The sequence below is a fragment of the Conger conger genome, chromosome 16, assembly GCF_963514075.1.
Source record: "Conger conger chromosome 16, fConCon1.1, whole genome shotgun sequence".
In the NCBI taxonomy this organism is placed as follows: domain Eukaryota; kingdom Metazoa; phylum Chordata; class Actinopteri; order Anguilliformes; family Congridae; genus Conger; species Conger conger.
In genome coordinates this window covers 11,445,621-11,460,004 of record NC_083775.1, presented here as the reverse complement: position 1 = coordinate 11,460,004, position 14,384 = coordinate 11,445,621, and the positions used below count along the sequence as shown (strand labels likewise).

At 51.0% G+C, this 14,384-nt stretch overlaps 1 protein-coding gene across 1 annotated transcript in view; it reads right to left on the bottom strand.

The window, feature by feature from the left end:
• Positions 1-14,384, bottom strand: part of LOC133114037 (voltage-dependent T-type calcium channel subunit alpha-1H-like) — a 59,882-nt gene that overhangs the window by 32,288 nt on the left and 13,210 nt on the right. The window contains 5 exon segments of the mRNA XM_061223233.1: positions 1,363-1,369; positions 2,392-3,115; positions 3,727-3,819; positions 6,264-6,579; positions 7,052-7,211. Of these exon segments, the coding sequence (XP_061079217.1) occupies positions 1,363-1,369; positions 2,392-3,115; positions 3,727-3,819; positions 6,264-6,579; positions 7,052-7,211 (1,300 nt within the window).

The window sequence follows — 14,384 nt, the reverse complement described above, 5'->3', positions numbered from 1 at the left end:
TTCGTGGAGAAGGATAGCCTGTTGTCCATCACCACTCCAAGGTTTCTTGCACTAGGGGATGAGGTCACTGTGGTATCCCCTAGTGAGATGGAGAAATCAGAGAAGGGAGAGGTTAAAGCAGGGATGAAGATCACCTCCGTCTTATCTGGGTTGAACTTTAGATGGTGGTTGCCCATCCAGCTCTGGATGTCTCTCAGGCGGGCGGAGATACGGGTAGAGACCTGTGTGTCTGATGGGGGGAAGGAGAGAAAGAGTTGGGTGTCATCGGCATAACAATGATAGGAGATGCCATGAGCAGAGATAACGGGGCCAAGGGATCTCGTGTAGATGGAGAAGAGGAGGGGTCCGAGGACTGAGCCCTGGGGGACTCCTGTAACAACGGGGGAGAGGGGTTGACACTCCTCCAGCCCAGGACACCTGGGAGGACCGGCCAGAGAGATAAGATTGGATCCACTCTAAGGCTGTGCCACAGATCCCTGTAGATGCCAGGGAGGCTAAGAGGATGGAGTGGTTGACCGTGTCGAACGCCGCAGAGAGGTCAAGAAGGATCAGGACAGAGGAGAGAGAGGTTGCTCGTGCAGCCTGAAGGGACTCGTTGACAGAGAGGAGTGCAGTCTCCGTCGAGTGGCCAGGTCTGAAGCCGGACTGGTGGGGGTCCAGCAGGTTATTCTGAGAGAGGAAGGAAGAGAGTTGGTTGGAGGCGGCTCGTTCAATGGATTTGGATAGAAAAGGAAGGAGAGATACCGGACGGTAGTTTTGAATGCAGGAGGGGTCAAGAGTGGGTTTCTTTAGGAGCGGGGTGATGTAGGCCCTCTTGAATGATGAGGGAAAGCAGCCAGAGGACAGAGAGGAGTTAACAAGGGCGGTGACAAACGGGAGGATGTCAGGCGTGATTGCCTGAAAGAGGTTTGAGGGGATGGGGTCCAGGGCACAAGTAGTAGGGCGGTGGGAGAGCAGGAGGTGAGACACATCAGTATCTGTAAGGGGACAGAAAGAGGAGAAACAGGGGGCAGACACAGAAATGGAGGCAGGCATAGAAGTGGTGGTGGTCGCGAAGGTGCTGCGGATATCTGCAACCTTTTCGTCAAAAAATACCGCAAAGTCATCAGCAGTGAGCGAGGACTGAGATAGTGGGGGAGGTGTGCTGAGGAGAGAGGAGAAAATGGAGAACAGTTGACGAGGGTTAGAAGTGGAGTTCTGGATTTTTGTTTGGTAGTAATTTCTTTTGGCAGTGGTGATAGCGGAGGAGAATTCCGCCAGGAGAGACTGGTAGGAAGACAGGTCCGACGGGTCTTTTGATTTCCTCCACTTCCTCTCAGCTGCACGTAGGCTTGGCCTGGAGGAACGTAGAAGGTCAGAAACCCATGGGCTGGGAGGGGAGGATCGAGCAGGCCGAGAGACAAGAGGACAGAGAGAGTCAAGGGCTGAGGAGAGAGAGGAAAGCAGCACGGAAGATGCAGAATCAGTGGGTAGTTTGGAGAAGGATTCAAGAGGAGGGAGGGAATCGGTGACTCTGGGGGCAAGGGAGGAGGGCGATAGAGAGCGGAGGTTATGCACATATGCACATATATCGCATCTCAGCCATGGATTTTCTGTCACATGATGTAAGCTACACTGGTCTGACTCAGTGTGACACCAGCTGTCAGCTAAAACCACACCTCACTCATGAGCCTGCATGGGACTACATGAGATCACATCTCAAATCACATCACATCACACTGCGGCATACAGCAAAACCATAAAATAAATTGAGGCAGTTTTGATTTGCCAATGCCTAATTGCACTTATCAAGCAAACAGTGCCTTAAAACAATTTTATACTTGAGAAAAAAGTCATATTATGGGATTAAAATGCTCAGTGCATATGGGCATTTAGCACACACTTATACACACATACACAGGTTTAAGCAATAATGAACATTGCTGATGCCAAGTCATTATGGTCACAGCCAATAGTAATCATCTGAACACTAAATAAATAAAGTAAATACTCATAGGGGTAATGGTAGGGGGAGGGGGTTAGGATGATTCCAAGGGCCTTGACTGACAGGAGTCCTCAAAACATAGAGAACATAGTATTCTCTGTTTTGGTGGGGTCTGAAGTGAGATCTCCTTATGGAGCCCAAATCGCAGGTGACAACCCTGTGAATACCATGGAGAATGACCTACTATGGAATATGGGTTACATAATCCAGATTTAGCACAGACAGGGCTAGGAAACACTTGCAAAATGTTCAGAGTTCAGCATTAGGCGAGTCAGGGTACAGGTTAAACCAGTATGTTTTCAGTCTTCAGCAACAGATGGGCAGTGACTCTGTAGCTCCATGACAGTGAGGACCTCCCACCACAGTGGGAGGAGACATGACAGGTCTGAAGAGATAAAAAGACCTACCATACTCCCCCACGCTCAGGGTCAGGCTCATCAAGTGGTTGGCCACCCTCCTGCCCCGGGCCCTGGGGCTGAGGGCAGTGGAGGGGCAGATGAGAGAGGGCCGGATGGTGGGGTAGTTCATGCCCCCATTGACTCTCCCCAGTAGCGCTCCTGAAGGGGAGTTGTTGGCCTGTGGGACCTGCAGGAGGCCCTCGTTGTCCTCGGCCGCCCCGGAAACTGACTCGGCCCCCGCTGGAGGGGCCGGGGGGTCGTCGGACAGGGCTGGCAGCCTCAGCTCGGGCGGTGCCACCAGGGGCTTCATCTCCACCATGTCCACGACCTCTCCGCAGGGCGTGCCGTTGCTGAGGTGATGGTGGTGGAGGTGATGGTGATTTATGAGGTGGTGGATGGACTGGTTCCACCTCCTCCTGCTGCGCCCGTTGGCCCCGCCGCCCGCTCCCCAGACCCCGCCGTCACCGTTGGGGTTGACTTTCTTCCTCCGCTTGCTCTGCCAGCTGCTGTAGAGGCGCAGCAGACGCCGCTTCACCTTGCGGTACAGGTGGCCGATGTAGCGCAGCATCTCCTCGTAGCAGCTGCCCGGCTCCGAGAAGCTGGCCAGCGTGCTGTCGTTGGAGCGGAAGCGCGCCCGCTGCTGCTGCATCAGCCGGTTCTCCCGCTGCTTGGTCTCCGAGAACTGGGTGGTGATCACGACCAGGCACAGGCTGATCATGAAGAAGGAGCCCACCTGCCGGACACACAAGCAGCAGCGCATCAGTTATTCTGCCCGGTAACCGCCCCAACAAATTAACTAAAACTACAGGCTACAGTGAAACAGAGCTGTTAGTCCGAAGCTTTGCCTCAATCGTCTACAGCAGGGGTCATCAAATCTGGTGCTCGAATCCAAATCAGTTTTCTTTTCTCACAGGTAATTAACTGAACAATTAGTGCTACTGATTGGCCAGGCTGTCTTCACACCTGACTCCCAGGTAAAGGGAGGGTGGAAAACCAGTGGTTCTCAGCCCTTGAGGACTGTGATTTGAGGAACATGGCAGTTAACTTAACTTCACAGATTTTAAAGAGTTCCTTTCCAGGGCTTTTGCTGAACTGTGCGAAGCGCAGCTTTTTGCAGGCAGTCTGAGTGCAAGGTTACACAGTCGGGGAGTGAGCAGTGTGCACCACTGCTTGGTATGGTGCCAGCACCACAGATAACACCACTGCAGAATATACTCATATTGTCTGCTGTAACATAAATACGATCTGCACCATTTCATTGATTTGAACTAATATGCAATAAAGCAGCACATTACATGTCATGCACAAAAAAATTCAGTACATAAATGAACAAAGTTTACTTACTATTATGAACAATATAAAATAAATAAAGTTGTAAAAGGAATGCGCATTCATTACATAATACATGATGTCCACCCATCCTTCCAAGGTTATGACCTGCAGGGAGAACAGAAGGGAGAGAGTTAAAGCGGAGGGGGCTGAACCCAGCGCACATTTCAATTCCACAACTTCAGTTCATAAGTGTGCATTTTAAATGACCTCATACTCAAAATGTCTACTGTTATTCTACTGTCACCAAGATCACATATTCAAATGAGCCTTCTTCCCCCAAGCAGTTTATTGGGTTTACCCAGTTCTTTCTGTGTAAATAATGACTTTGCTGAGAGCAGATTTGCATCCACACTATCCAGCAAGAAAATGAACAATAAGGAATTAAGTTTTTGTATGGCTCTCCTTTGATATTTATTGAATATTTATAAAACTTCAATCCTGAAGTGAAAGAATAAAGGTCTTGAACTCTGCAAACATTTTCCAATTTCCACGCAATCAGATTCTGATCCAGGCAATTAGCTTAGAGATCATACAGGCAAATATTAACTTCTACCAAGCAAGAAAATTAATATTTTTAAGGAATTGTACTAGGTGGAGTTTTAGGTTCTCTTTTTACCTATTTCTTATTGAAGTGAACAAATATGTGTTAAAATTTTGCAATTACCAAGCAATCATTCTGAGAGACTGGCTTTGATATCACAGGCAAATATTGGCAAAAACAATTATTCAGTCTCATCCTTTCTTCAGTCCAGCCCCAGAAGTACCTAATTGAGAGCAGTCTACCTGCACACACACACACACACACACACACACACACACACGCACTCACTCACTCACACTGCAGACAACTATCAGCTGAAAGTGTAGTGTTCACCTCTGTGGAGAACCTTCTAGAAAAACTGTCTCTTGACTACAAAGCTTGACTGCAAAATTTTGTGTGTGCTTGCGGTTTCTCAGAAGTGAGTGGTAGCCAAACACAAAAGGAGAAACAATGGGGTGGAAATGAGGATAAACCTTGATTGCACTTTTCAGCAGCAAAGAACGACAGCCAGCTTGTTAGTGCAGCAAACTCCTGTAGTGAAATCTATATGGTCTGGACTTCATCGTATTTTCAGCATTACTTTTAAAGACACGTGTACTGTGCTGTACTTCAGAAGAAGACAGTATCACACATTACTGTGCTGCTGTGGATTTGAACATGGAACACCAATGCTTGACTTGACTACAGCAATCATTACACCCAGGCATTTTCTACGCTTTACTAAACTTGTCTATTATACTGGAACCTATGAAACACTCTATGAAACCACCTTCTGGTCCTCTTGGTTTGCTCAATTGCACCAGGAAAGGTAAATCAAGCACAGAAAGTATCTGAATCCAAAACAATTACGTATTTGACCGAGGTCTGATGAAACACATGGCACATTAGGATTGCTTTGATGGAGTGGTGTCTTAAGTGAATGAAGAGCCAGGAGGGACTGTTACTCCCCTCACAAACCCTGTTTAACCCCCACGCCCCTGTCCTGGATGTGGAACAGGCTGCTCTGCGACCCCGCGTTATCCAGCACACATCCAATCACAGCTGGCGTGGTGCCTGATCCACGCTCTTCCCAAATGCTCCTGCGCCCTCATTGGGAGGGCTTTGTTCACAGAGAGGGTCATTTAGCCTCATCGCAACACGTATTAAATGTGCGGCCATTCCATCTGGTGCCTGGTTGCTCTCCCTGACAGGCTCTGGGACCACAGACCTCAAACAGTGCCCAGCAGCAAGAACCCATCTACAGGCAACTTGAGGCCTGATGAACCAATAGGTAGTTAATACCCATAATAATGTTTTTAATGTTGTTATTCTTTAGCATTTCATCCACTGAAACTTCCAGAACTGCTCCCTTCTCAACGTGTCATTCACAGCACAGGTCAGACTCTCCTTTACACCCAGTTACTCAGGGGTGTAAATTTTACTATAGCAACTCCAGCCAGTTACTCAGGGGTGTACATTTTACTATAGCAACTCCAGCCAGTTACTCAGGGGAGTAAAGTCTACTGAAGTAACTCCTGCCAGTTACTCAGGGGTGTAAAGTCTACTGTCGTAACTCCTGCCAGTTACTCAAGGGTGGAAAGTCTACTGTAGTACCTTTCCAAGGGTATAAAGTCTACTCAATGGTAGGGGTAGACAATTCCTGTCCTTCAGGGCTGGTGTTTATACAGGTTTTTAGTTTCATCAATTACCCTGACCAACTGAGTCAATTTGCTATATACACCATCACTGGTTCACTCATAGATTAGATCACAGTAAAACATCTCATATAGGGACCCAAGAACAGTGTTTGGCTGTCATTCATGCGCTTATCAAGAAGCATTGCTAAACTGTCAGATGGCGTAAATGTTAGGACTAATTAAGTAACAGACACAGCCCTCCTTGTCCGCCAACTGCTCAAGGGTGTAACTTTTGGAATTAACCTGGGATGTGAACTCCTAACCTTCAGGTTTCAAGCCCAGTTACCCCAATTTGCCAGGCTGTATTTGATGAGGGAGGTCTGGCAGCACACCTGGAAAATGACAATCAACGCGTATCCGATGTTGTCGAAGTTGACGGCCTCCTTGTCGGGGTTGTGGTCCCCCGGCTTGCACTGGTTGTAATACTGGTTCCAGTTGATGCAGCTGTTCCGGCCGGCCCCGTCCAACCCGTACATGGCCAGGTTTTGGTGGGAGACGTTGAGTCGGCACTCCACCTTGTCCTGCTTGAGGGGGGGGAGGTTATGGCAGCGCAGCATGCCGTTGTGGCTGGCGGTGGAGCAGATGGAGGGGCTCTCCTGGCCCTCCTCCTGCCTGTAGTACGGGCTCAGGTGCGACAGGTTGTACTCCCTGATGAGAGCAAAGCAAGACGCAGGCGTTACTGAACATTCACAACAGCCGAGCATCATGGGGCCTGATGGAAGAATGAATTAAGCTCACTTGAGAGTGAGCAAGAGAGAGAGCGAGACAGAAATCAATAGAGTGAGAGATAGAGTGAGCGAGAGTGCAAGAAAGAGCGAGCATGAAAGTGAGCGAGAGGGAAAGAGAGTGAGAGAGCACAAGCGTGAGAGAGTGAGAGATAGCAGGAGAGAGTGAGATAGAGAAACAGAGTGAGAGAGAGAGAGTGAGAGCGAGAGAGAGAGAGAGTGAGAGTGAGAAAGCAGGAGAGAGAGATAGAGAAACAAAGAGTGTGAGAGAGAGAGAGAGATAGAGACAGTGAGAGAGAGAGGGAGAGTGAGAGTGAGAGAGGGAATTAGAGTGTGAGAGAGTGAGAGAGAAAATGAGAGAGAGAGAGGGAGGGATTGAGAGTGGTGGCTCTTACGTCTTCAGATCATCCTGTAAGAAGCAGCGGTTCCTCAGAAGCCCGGCCCAGAGCTGCACCCCCACGATGCCGAAGATGAAGAAGACAAAGAAGCAGAGGAGCAGGATGTTCCCCAGCATCGACAGCGAGTATAAGAGCAGTGTCACCAGCATTCTCATACCTGCAGAACAGCCGATACACCCGCCCTGTTACACAGTCTCACAAACCTGGGCTGCTGATTACCCAAAAAACACATCACCCTGTGTCAAATTCCCAAAGACCTTTCACTGTGACTGCTACATGAATAATTACAGAAAGTAAACAGGCATACACATGTACATACATACATACATACATACATAACACAGCTGTGCCTCTCATCTTTTAAACACAAACACACACACAGTTGCTGGAAACACCGATGTGGGGGGGGGGGAAGCCTTATTACAGACATGACAGCATTTGAGAGAATATCCAGAGCGTGATCTTGGTGCTGAATGAACCGGACTGAAACACTGCCATAGGCTCTTAAATGACACTCCCCTCATCCTCCTGGGTGACTTCAATCTCAACTCAGAGTCCACCCAGTCTACCTTTCTCTCCCTCCTTTCTTCTTTTGACCTTACCCTCACACTTTCCCCTCCCACCCACAAAGCAGGCAACCTTCTTGACCTCCTCTTCACAAGGAGCTGCACAACAACCAACCTCTCTGTAACACCACTCCATATATCTGACCACTCCTTCATCTCTGTTTCTCTTCCACTCTCCTCTAACACCCATCCATCTCTCCCACCATCCACTGTCACCTGTCGGTGGAACCTACGCCACCTGTCTACCTCCACCCTCTCATCTGCAATCCTCTCCTCCCTACCATCCGCGGAGTCTTTCTCTCGAATGTCTCCCGATGATGCTGCTACAACCCTCATGTCCTCCCTCTCATCTTCCTTTGACTCTCTGTGTCCCCTCACCACCAAATTAGCTTGGGCCTCCCCCCCCCAATCCCTGGCTTTCTGATGCTCTACAAGCTGTCCAAACCCAACCGCAGGCAGCGAAAAAATGGAAAAGGTCCTGTCTCCCCAGTGATATAGCTTCCTTCCATGCCCTCCTATCATCTTTTCACTCCTCTGTCTCTACCTCTCTTCTGGCCCCCCCTCCCCCCCCACCCCCCTCATCACTCACACCTGATGACTTTGTCTCCTTCTTTGAAAAGGTTGATGCCATTCGCAATTCCTTCTCCCAACCCTCTCCCCCTGCTGACCCTCCTACCTTCCCCAACTCCCTAACCTAATTTTCTCCCCTCTCTGACTCCGACACATTGAAACTCCTTACATCCCACCGCCCGACCACCTGTCCTCTTGACCCCATCCCCTCTCCCCTTCTACAATCTATATCTAATGACATTCTCCCTTTTCTCTCCTCTCTAATCAACACCTCCCTCTCTTCCGGCACCATGCCCTCTTCCCTGAAGAGGGCCAGAGTCACTCCCTTGCTCAAAAAATCTACTCTTGACCCCTCTGCTCTGAGCAACTACCAGCCTGTCTCTCTTCTTCCCTTCCTCACCAAGACTCTGGAACTGGAGTCTGCTCGCAGCTGTCCACTTATCTTCTTCACAACAATCTCCATGACCCAAACCAGTCCGGCTTCAAGAGTGGCCACTCCACTGAGACCGCCCTGCTCGCGGTCACTGAGGCACTCCACTCTGCTAAAGCCAAATCCCTCTCCTCTGTCCTCATCTTCCTCGACCTGTCGGCCGCCTTCGATACAGTCAACCATGAGATTCTTCTCTCATCACTGACTGGGATGGGTGTCACAGGATCTGCACTCGCTTGGTTTTCTGGTCGCTCCTACCAGGTGACTTGGAGGGGCTCAGTCTCTGACCCTCCCCCCTACAAAATGGAGTCCCGCAGGGCTCAGTTCTCGGTCCTCTCATCTTCTCGCTATACACTATATCTTTTGGTTCTGTTATCTCTTCCCATGGCTTTTCTTATCACTCTTATGCCGATGATACCCAACTCTTTATTTCCTTCCCCCCCGATACCCAGGTCACCACACAGATCTCTGGCTGCTTGGCTGATATCTCTGCGTGGATGACTTCCCACCATCTGAAGCTTAACCTTGCCAAAACTGAGCTTCTCTACATCCTGGCTAAGTCCTCTCCGTCAATCGACCTCTCACTGACTGTTGAGGACTTTCTAGTTTCCTCCTCCCATACGGCAAAGAATCTTGGGGAAACGCTTGATAACTGCCTCACCCTGGCTCCACAAGTATCCTCCACTGCCAGAACCTGCCGGTTATTTCTGTACAATATACGCCGTATCCGTCATCTCCTGATGGAGAAAGCCACCCAGCTCCTAGTCCAGGCACTCGTCATTTCCCGCCTGGATTACTGCAACTCCCTCTTAGCCGGTCTCCCAGCGTGTGCCATCAAGCCCCTCCAGCTGGTCCAGAATGCTGCAGCCCGCCTGATCACCAATCAGCCCAGGTCAGCTCATGTCACCCCGCTTCTCATTGGCCTCCACTGGCTTCCTATTGCCGCACGCATCCGATTCAAGGCCCTAGTGTTGGCATTTCAGGCTGCTCAGGGGAGTGCCCCACCTTACATACAATCCCTGATCACTCTCTACTCCCCAGCTAGACCACTCCGGTCTGCCAGCTCTGGTCGCCTTATGGTTCCCTCACTACGAGCACCTGGCAGCCGAGCTGCACGTTCACGCCTGTTTTCCGTTCTGGTTCCTCAGTGGTGGAATGATTTGCCTACCACTGTCAGGAAAGCAGAATCCCTCCCCCTATTTCGACGCAAACTAAAAACACACCTTTTCAAACTCTACCTTAGTCCTCCTTCCTGATTTCCCCCACCCCCTTTCTGATATCCCTATCCCTCTTGTCTAACTTATAATGATTATATGTTTAAAACAGCACTTCTTATGTATTTTCCTAGTTATGGATGTGAAGCATTGACTTGTGGAAGAACCTATGCACTTGTAAATCCATCCATCCATCCATTATCTTAACCCGCTTATCCTGAACAGGGTCGCAGGGGGGCTGGAGCCTATCCCAGCATACATTGGGCGAAAGGCAGGAATACACCCTGGACAGGTCGCCAGTCCATCGCAGGGCACACACACCATTCACTCACACACTCATACCTATGGGCAATTTAGACTCTCCAATCAGCCTAACCTGCATGTCTTTGGACTGTGGGAGGAAACCGGAGTACCCGGAGGAAACCCACGCAGACACGGGGAGAACATGCAAACTCCGCACAGAGAGGCCCCGGCCGACGGGGATTCGAACCCAGGACCACCTTGCTGTGAGGCGGCAGTGCTACCCACTGCACCATCCGTGCCGCCCACTTGTAAATCGCTTTGGATTAAAAGCGTCTGCCAAATGACTAAAACGTAAATGTAAAATGTAAAGGCAGCTACAGAAAAGAAGGAAATCACGGATCCCAGGCTGTTCAATGCATTTCTGTCACTATCCGCTGTAGGCAGCTCCCAACACTGATGTCAGTACAGCTGAACCGTCCGCATCAAATGAGGGGGAATATAAACTGTCGCCTGCCTCTTCACTGTGGTTACACTACACTATTGGCACTTGGAAGACGCTCTTATCCAGAGCAACGTACAGTTGATGAGATTAAGCAGGAGACAATCCTCCCCTGGAGCAATGCAGGGTTAAGGGCCTTGCTCAAGGGCCCAACGGCTGTGCGGATCTTATTGTGGCTACACCGGGATTAGAACCACCGACCTTAGGTGTCCCAGTCATTTTACCTTAACCACTACGCTACAGGCCGCTGTTTATTAATGGCTGCAACAAAATACATCCCCATTCCTCTCCCACACTGTGTGTGAGCCTGCACCGTTTGTCTTATGAAAAAATGCCACCATAAGAGAGAACAGTTCATTACACCTAATGAGAGCTAAAGGCAGCGTTTCCCAGGAAATGTGTTATTCGTTATGTACCGCAGTAGGCTCCTATCTCATGCATTGCAAATGGCTCGGTGAAGATACACGCTTGATGCACGCGTGGAGAGAAATGTTAATACGCTGAAATTGTCAGGTAAATCACACTCACATGCAGAAGAATGCAATGGATAAGCCGGACAAGACAGCACTTTGTAGGACATCTTAAAATTATGACTTCATTTAAATATGTTTTATTCTCCTTCATGAGACTGCACACATGGTTAAACTGTTAATCATGAGAATCCATCCATCCATCCATCGTCACCCGCTTATCCGGAGTCGGGTCGCGGTGGCAGTAGGCAAAGAGAGATATATAATCTCTCCAGCGGGTTCTGGGTCTACCTTGGGGTCTCCGCCCAGTTGGACGAGCCCGGAAATCCTCCAGAGGGAGGCGCCCGGGAGGCATCTTAATCAGATGCCCAAACCACCTCAATTGGCTCCTTTCGACACGAAGGAGCAACGGCTCTACTCCGAGCTCCCTCCGGATGTCCGAGCTCCTCACCCTATCTCTAAGGCTGAGCCCGGCCACCCTACGGAGGAAGTTCATTTTGGCCGCTTGTATACGCAATCTCGTTCTTTCGGTCACTACCCAAAGCTTGTGACCATAGGTGAGGGTTGGGACGTAGATCAACCGGTAAATCGAGCTCCCTCTTCACCACGACGGTCCGGTGCAACGCCTGCATTACTGCTGATGCTGCACCGATCCGCCTGTCGATCTCACACTCCCTTCTACCCTCACTCGTGAACAAGACCCCGAGATACTTGAACTCCTTCACTTGGGGCAAAGACTCATTCCCAACCGGGAGGGGGCAATCCACCGTTTTCCGGCAGAGAACAATGGCCTCAGACTTGGAGGTGCTGACTCTCATCCCAGCCGCTTCGCACTCGGCTGCAAACTGCTCCAGTGCGGTCCGATGAAGCCAGCAGAACCACGTCATCCACAAAAAGCAGAGATGCGATTCTGAGGTCACCAAACCGGACACTCTCCTCACCTCGGCTGCGCCTTGAGATCCTGTCCATGCAATACCACAAACAGGACCGGTGACAAAGGGCAACCTTGGGCGGAGTCCAACACCCACTGAAAAAGTGCTTGACTTTGTGCCGAGAATGCGGACACAGCTCTCACTTTGGTCATACAGGGACCGGATGGCTCGTAACAACGGCCCTGGTACCCCATACTCCCGCAGTACACCCCACAGGGTTCCCCAGGGGGACACAGTCGAAAGCCTTCTCCAAGTCCACAAAGCACATGTGGACTGGATGGGCAAACTCCCATGACCCCGCCAGCAACGCCGCCAAGGTAAAGAGCTGGTCCACTGTTCCACGACCAGGACGGAAGCCACATTGCTCCTCCTGAATCTGAGGTTAGACTGTCGCTGCTCCTTTCCAGCACCCTAGAGTAAGCTTTCCCAGGGAGGCTGAGGAGTGTGATACCCCGATAATTGGAGCACACCCTCCGGTCCCCCTTCTTCAAAATGGGGACCACCACCCCGGTCTGCCACTCTGCAGGTATTGTCCCTGACCTCCACGTGACACTGAAGAGGCGTGTCAGCCAAGACAGCCCAACAATGTCCAGAGCCTTCAGCATCAATAACAGCTTCAGGGTTCCCCAGGGGGACACAGTCGAAAGCCTTCTCCAAGTCCACAAAGCACATGTGGACTGGATGGGCAAACTCCCATGACCCCGCCAGCAACCCCGCCAAGGTAAAGAGCTGGTCCACTGTTCCACGACCAGGACGGAAGCCACATTGCTCCTCCTGAATCTGAGGTTAGACTGTCGCTGCTCCTTTCCAGCACCCTAGAGTAAGCTTTCCCAGGGAGGCTGAGGAGTGTGATACCCCGATAATTGGAGCACACCCTCCGGTCCCCCTTCTTCAAAATGGGGACCACCACCCCGGTCTGCCACTCTGCAGGTACTGTCCCTGACCTCCACGTGACACTGAAGAGGCGTGTCAGCCAAGACAGCCCAACAATGTCCAGAGCCTTCAGCATCTCAGGGCGAATCTCATCCACACCCAGCGACCTGCCACTGAGGAGCTTTTTGACTACCTCAGCAACTTCCTCCAGGGATATAGGTGCAGATTCCCCCGAGTCTTTGGGCTCTGCCTTTTCCACAGAGGACGTGTTGTTCGGGTTCAGGTGCTCTTTCCACCGCCCGACAATATCCCCAGTCCGGGTCTGCAGTTCTCCTTCCCTGCTGAAAACAGCCTGAGACAAGCCCTGCTTTCCCTTTCTCAGTCGTCGGATGGTTTGCCAGAATTTCCTCGAGGCCAACCGAAAGTCCTTCTCCATAGCCTTCCCGAACTCCTCCCATACCCGGGTTTTTGCTTCAGCGACTGCCGAAGCCACAGCCCTTCTGGCCACCCGGTACCTGTCTGCTGCTTCAGGGGACCCCCGGGCCAGCCAAGCCCGAAAGGCCTCCTTCTTCAGTTTGACGGCCTCCCTCACCGCTGGTGTTCTTGGGTTGCCGCCCCGACAGGCATCGATGACCTTCTGGCCACAGATCCTGCTTGCCGCCTCTGCAAAGGAGGCTTTGAACATGGCCCACTTGGACTCCATGTCCCCAGCCTCCCCCGGGATGTGTGAGAAGTTCCTCCGGAGGTGGGAGTTTAAGACCTCATGAACAGGGGCCTCCATCAGACGTTCCCAGTTCACCCTCACTACACATTTGGGTTTACCGGGTCTGTCCGGCAGCCACCCTGGCCACTTGATCCAACTCACCACCAGGTGGTGATCAGTTGACAGCTCTGCTCCTCTCTTCACCCGAGTGTCCAAGACATACGGCCACAGGTCTGATGATACGACCACAAAGTCGATCATCGATCTTTGGCCTAAGGTGCTCTGGGGTACCAAGTACACTTATGAGCTACCCTATGCTCGAACATGGTGTTTATTATCGGCAATCCATGACCAGCACAGAAGTCCAATAACAAGACACCGCTCGGGTTCAGATCAGGCAGGCCATTCCTCCCAATCACCCCCTTCCAGGTTTCTCCATCATTGCCGATGTGAGCGTTGAAGTCGCCCAGCAGAACTATGGAGTCTCCGGGCGACACCCTTTCCAGGATGCCGCCCAGTGACTCCAAGAATGCCGGATACTCTGAACTGCCGTTTGGTGCATAAGCACAAACGTCAGTCAGAGCTTTCCCCCCAGCGACACGTAGTCACAGAGAGGCGACCCTCTCGTTCCCCGGGTGGAACTCCAACACAGTGGCGCTCAGCCGGTGGCTTGTGAGTATCCCCACACCCGCCCGGCGCCTCTCACCTTGAGCAACTCCAGAAAAGAACAGAGTCCAGCCCTTCTCCAGGAGTTTGGTTACGCAATCAAACAATGCCAATGCCAACAAACATTGGTCCTTAACTTTGACCAAAACAGCTAGGTGTACAGG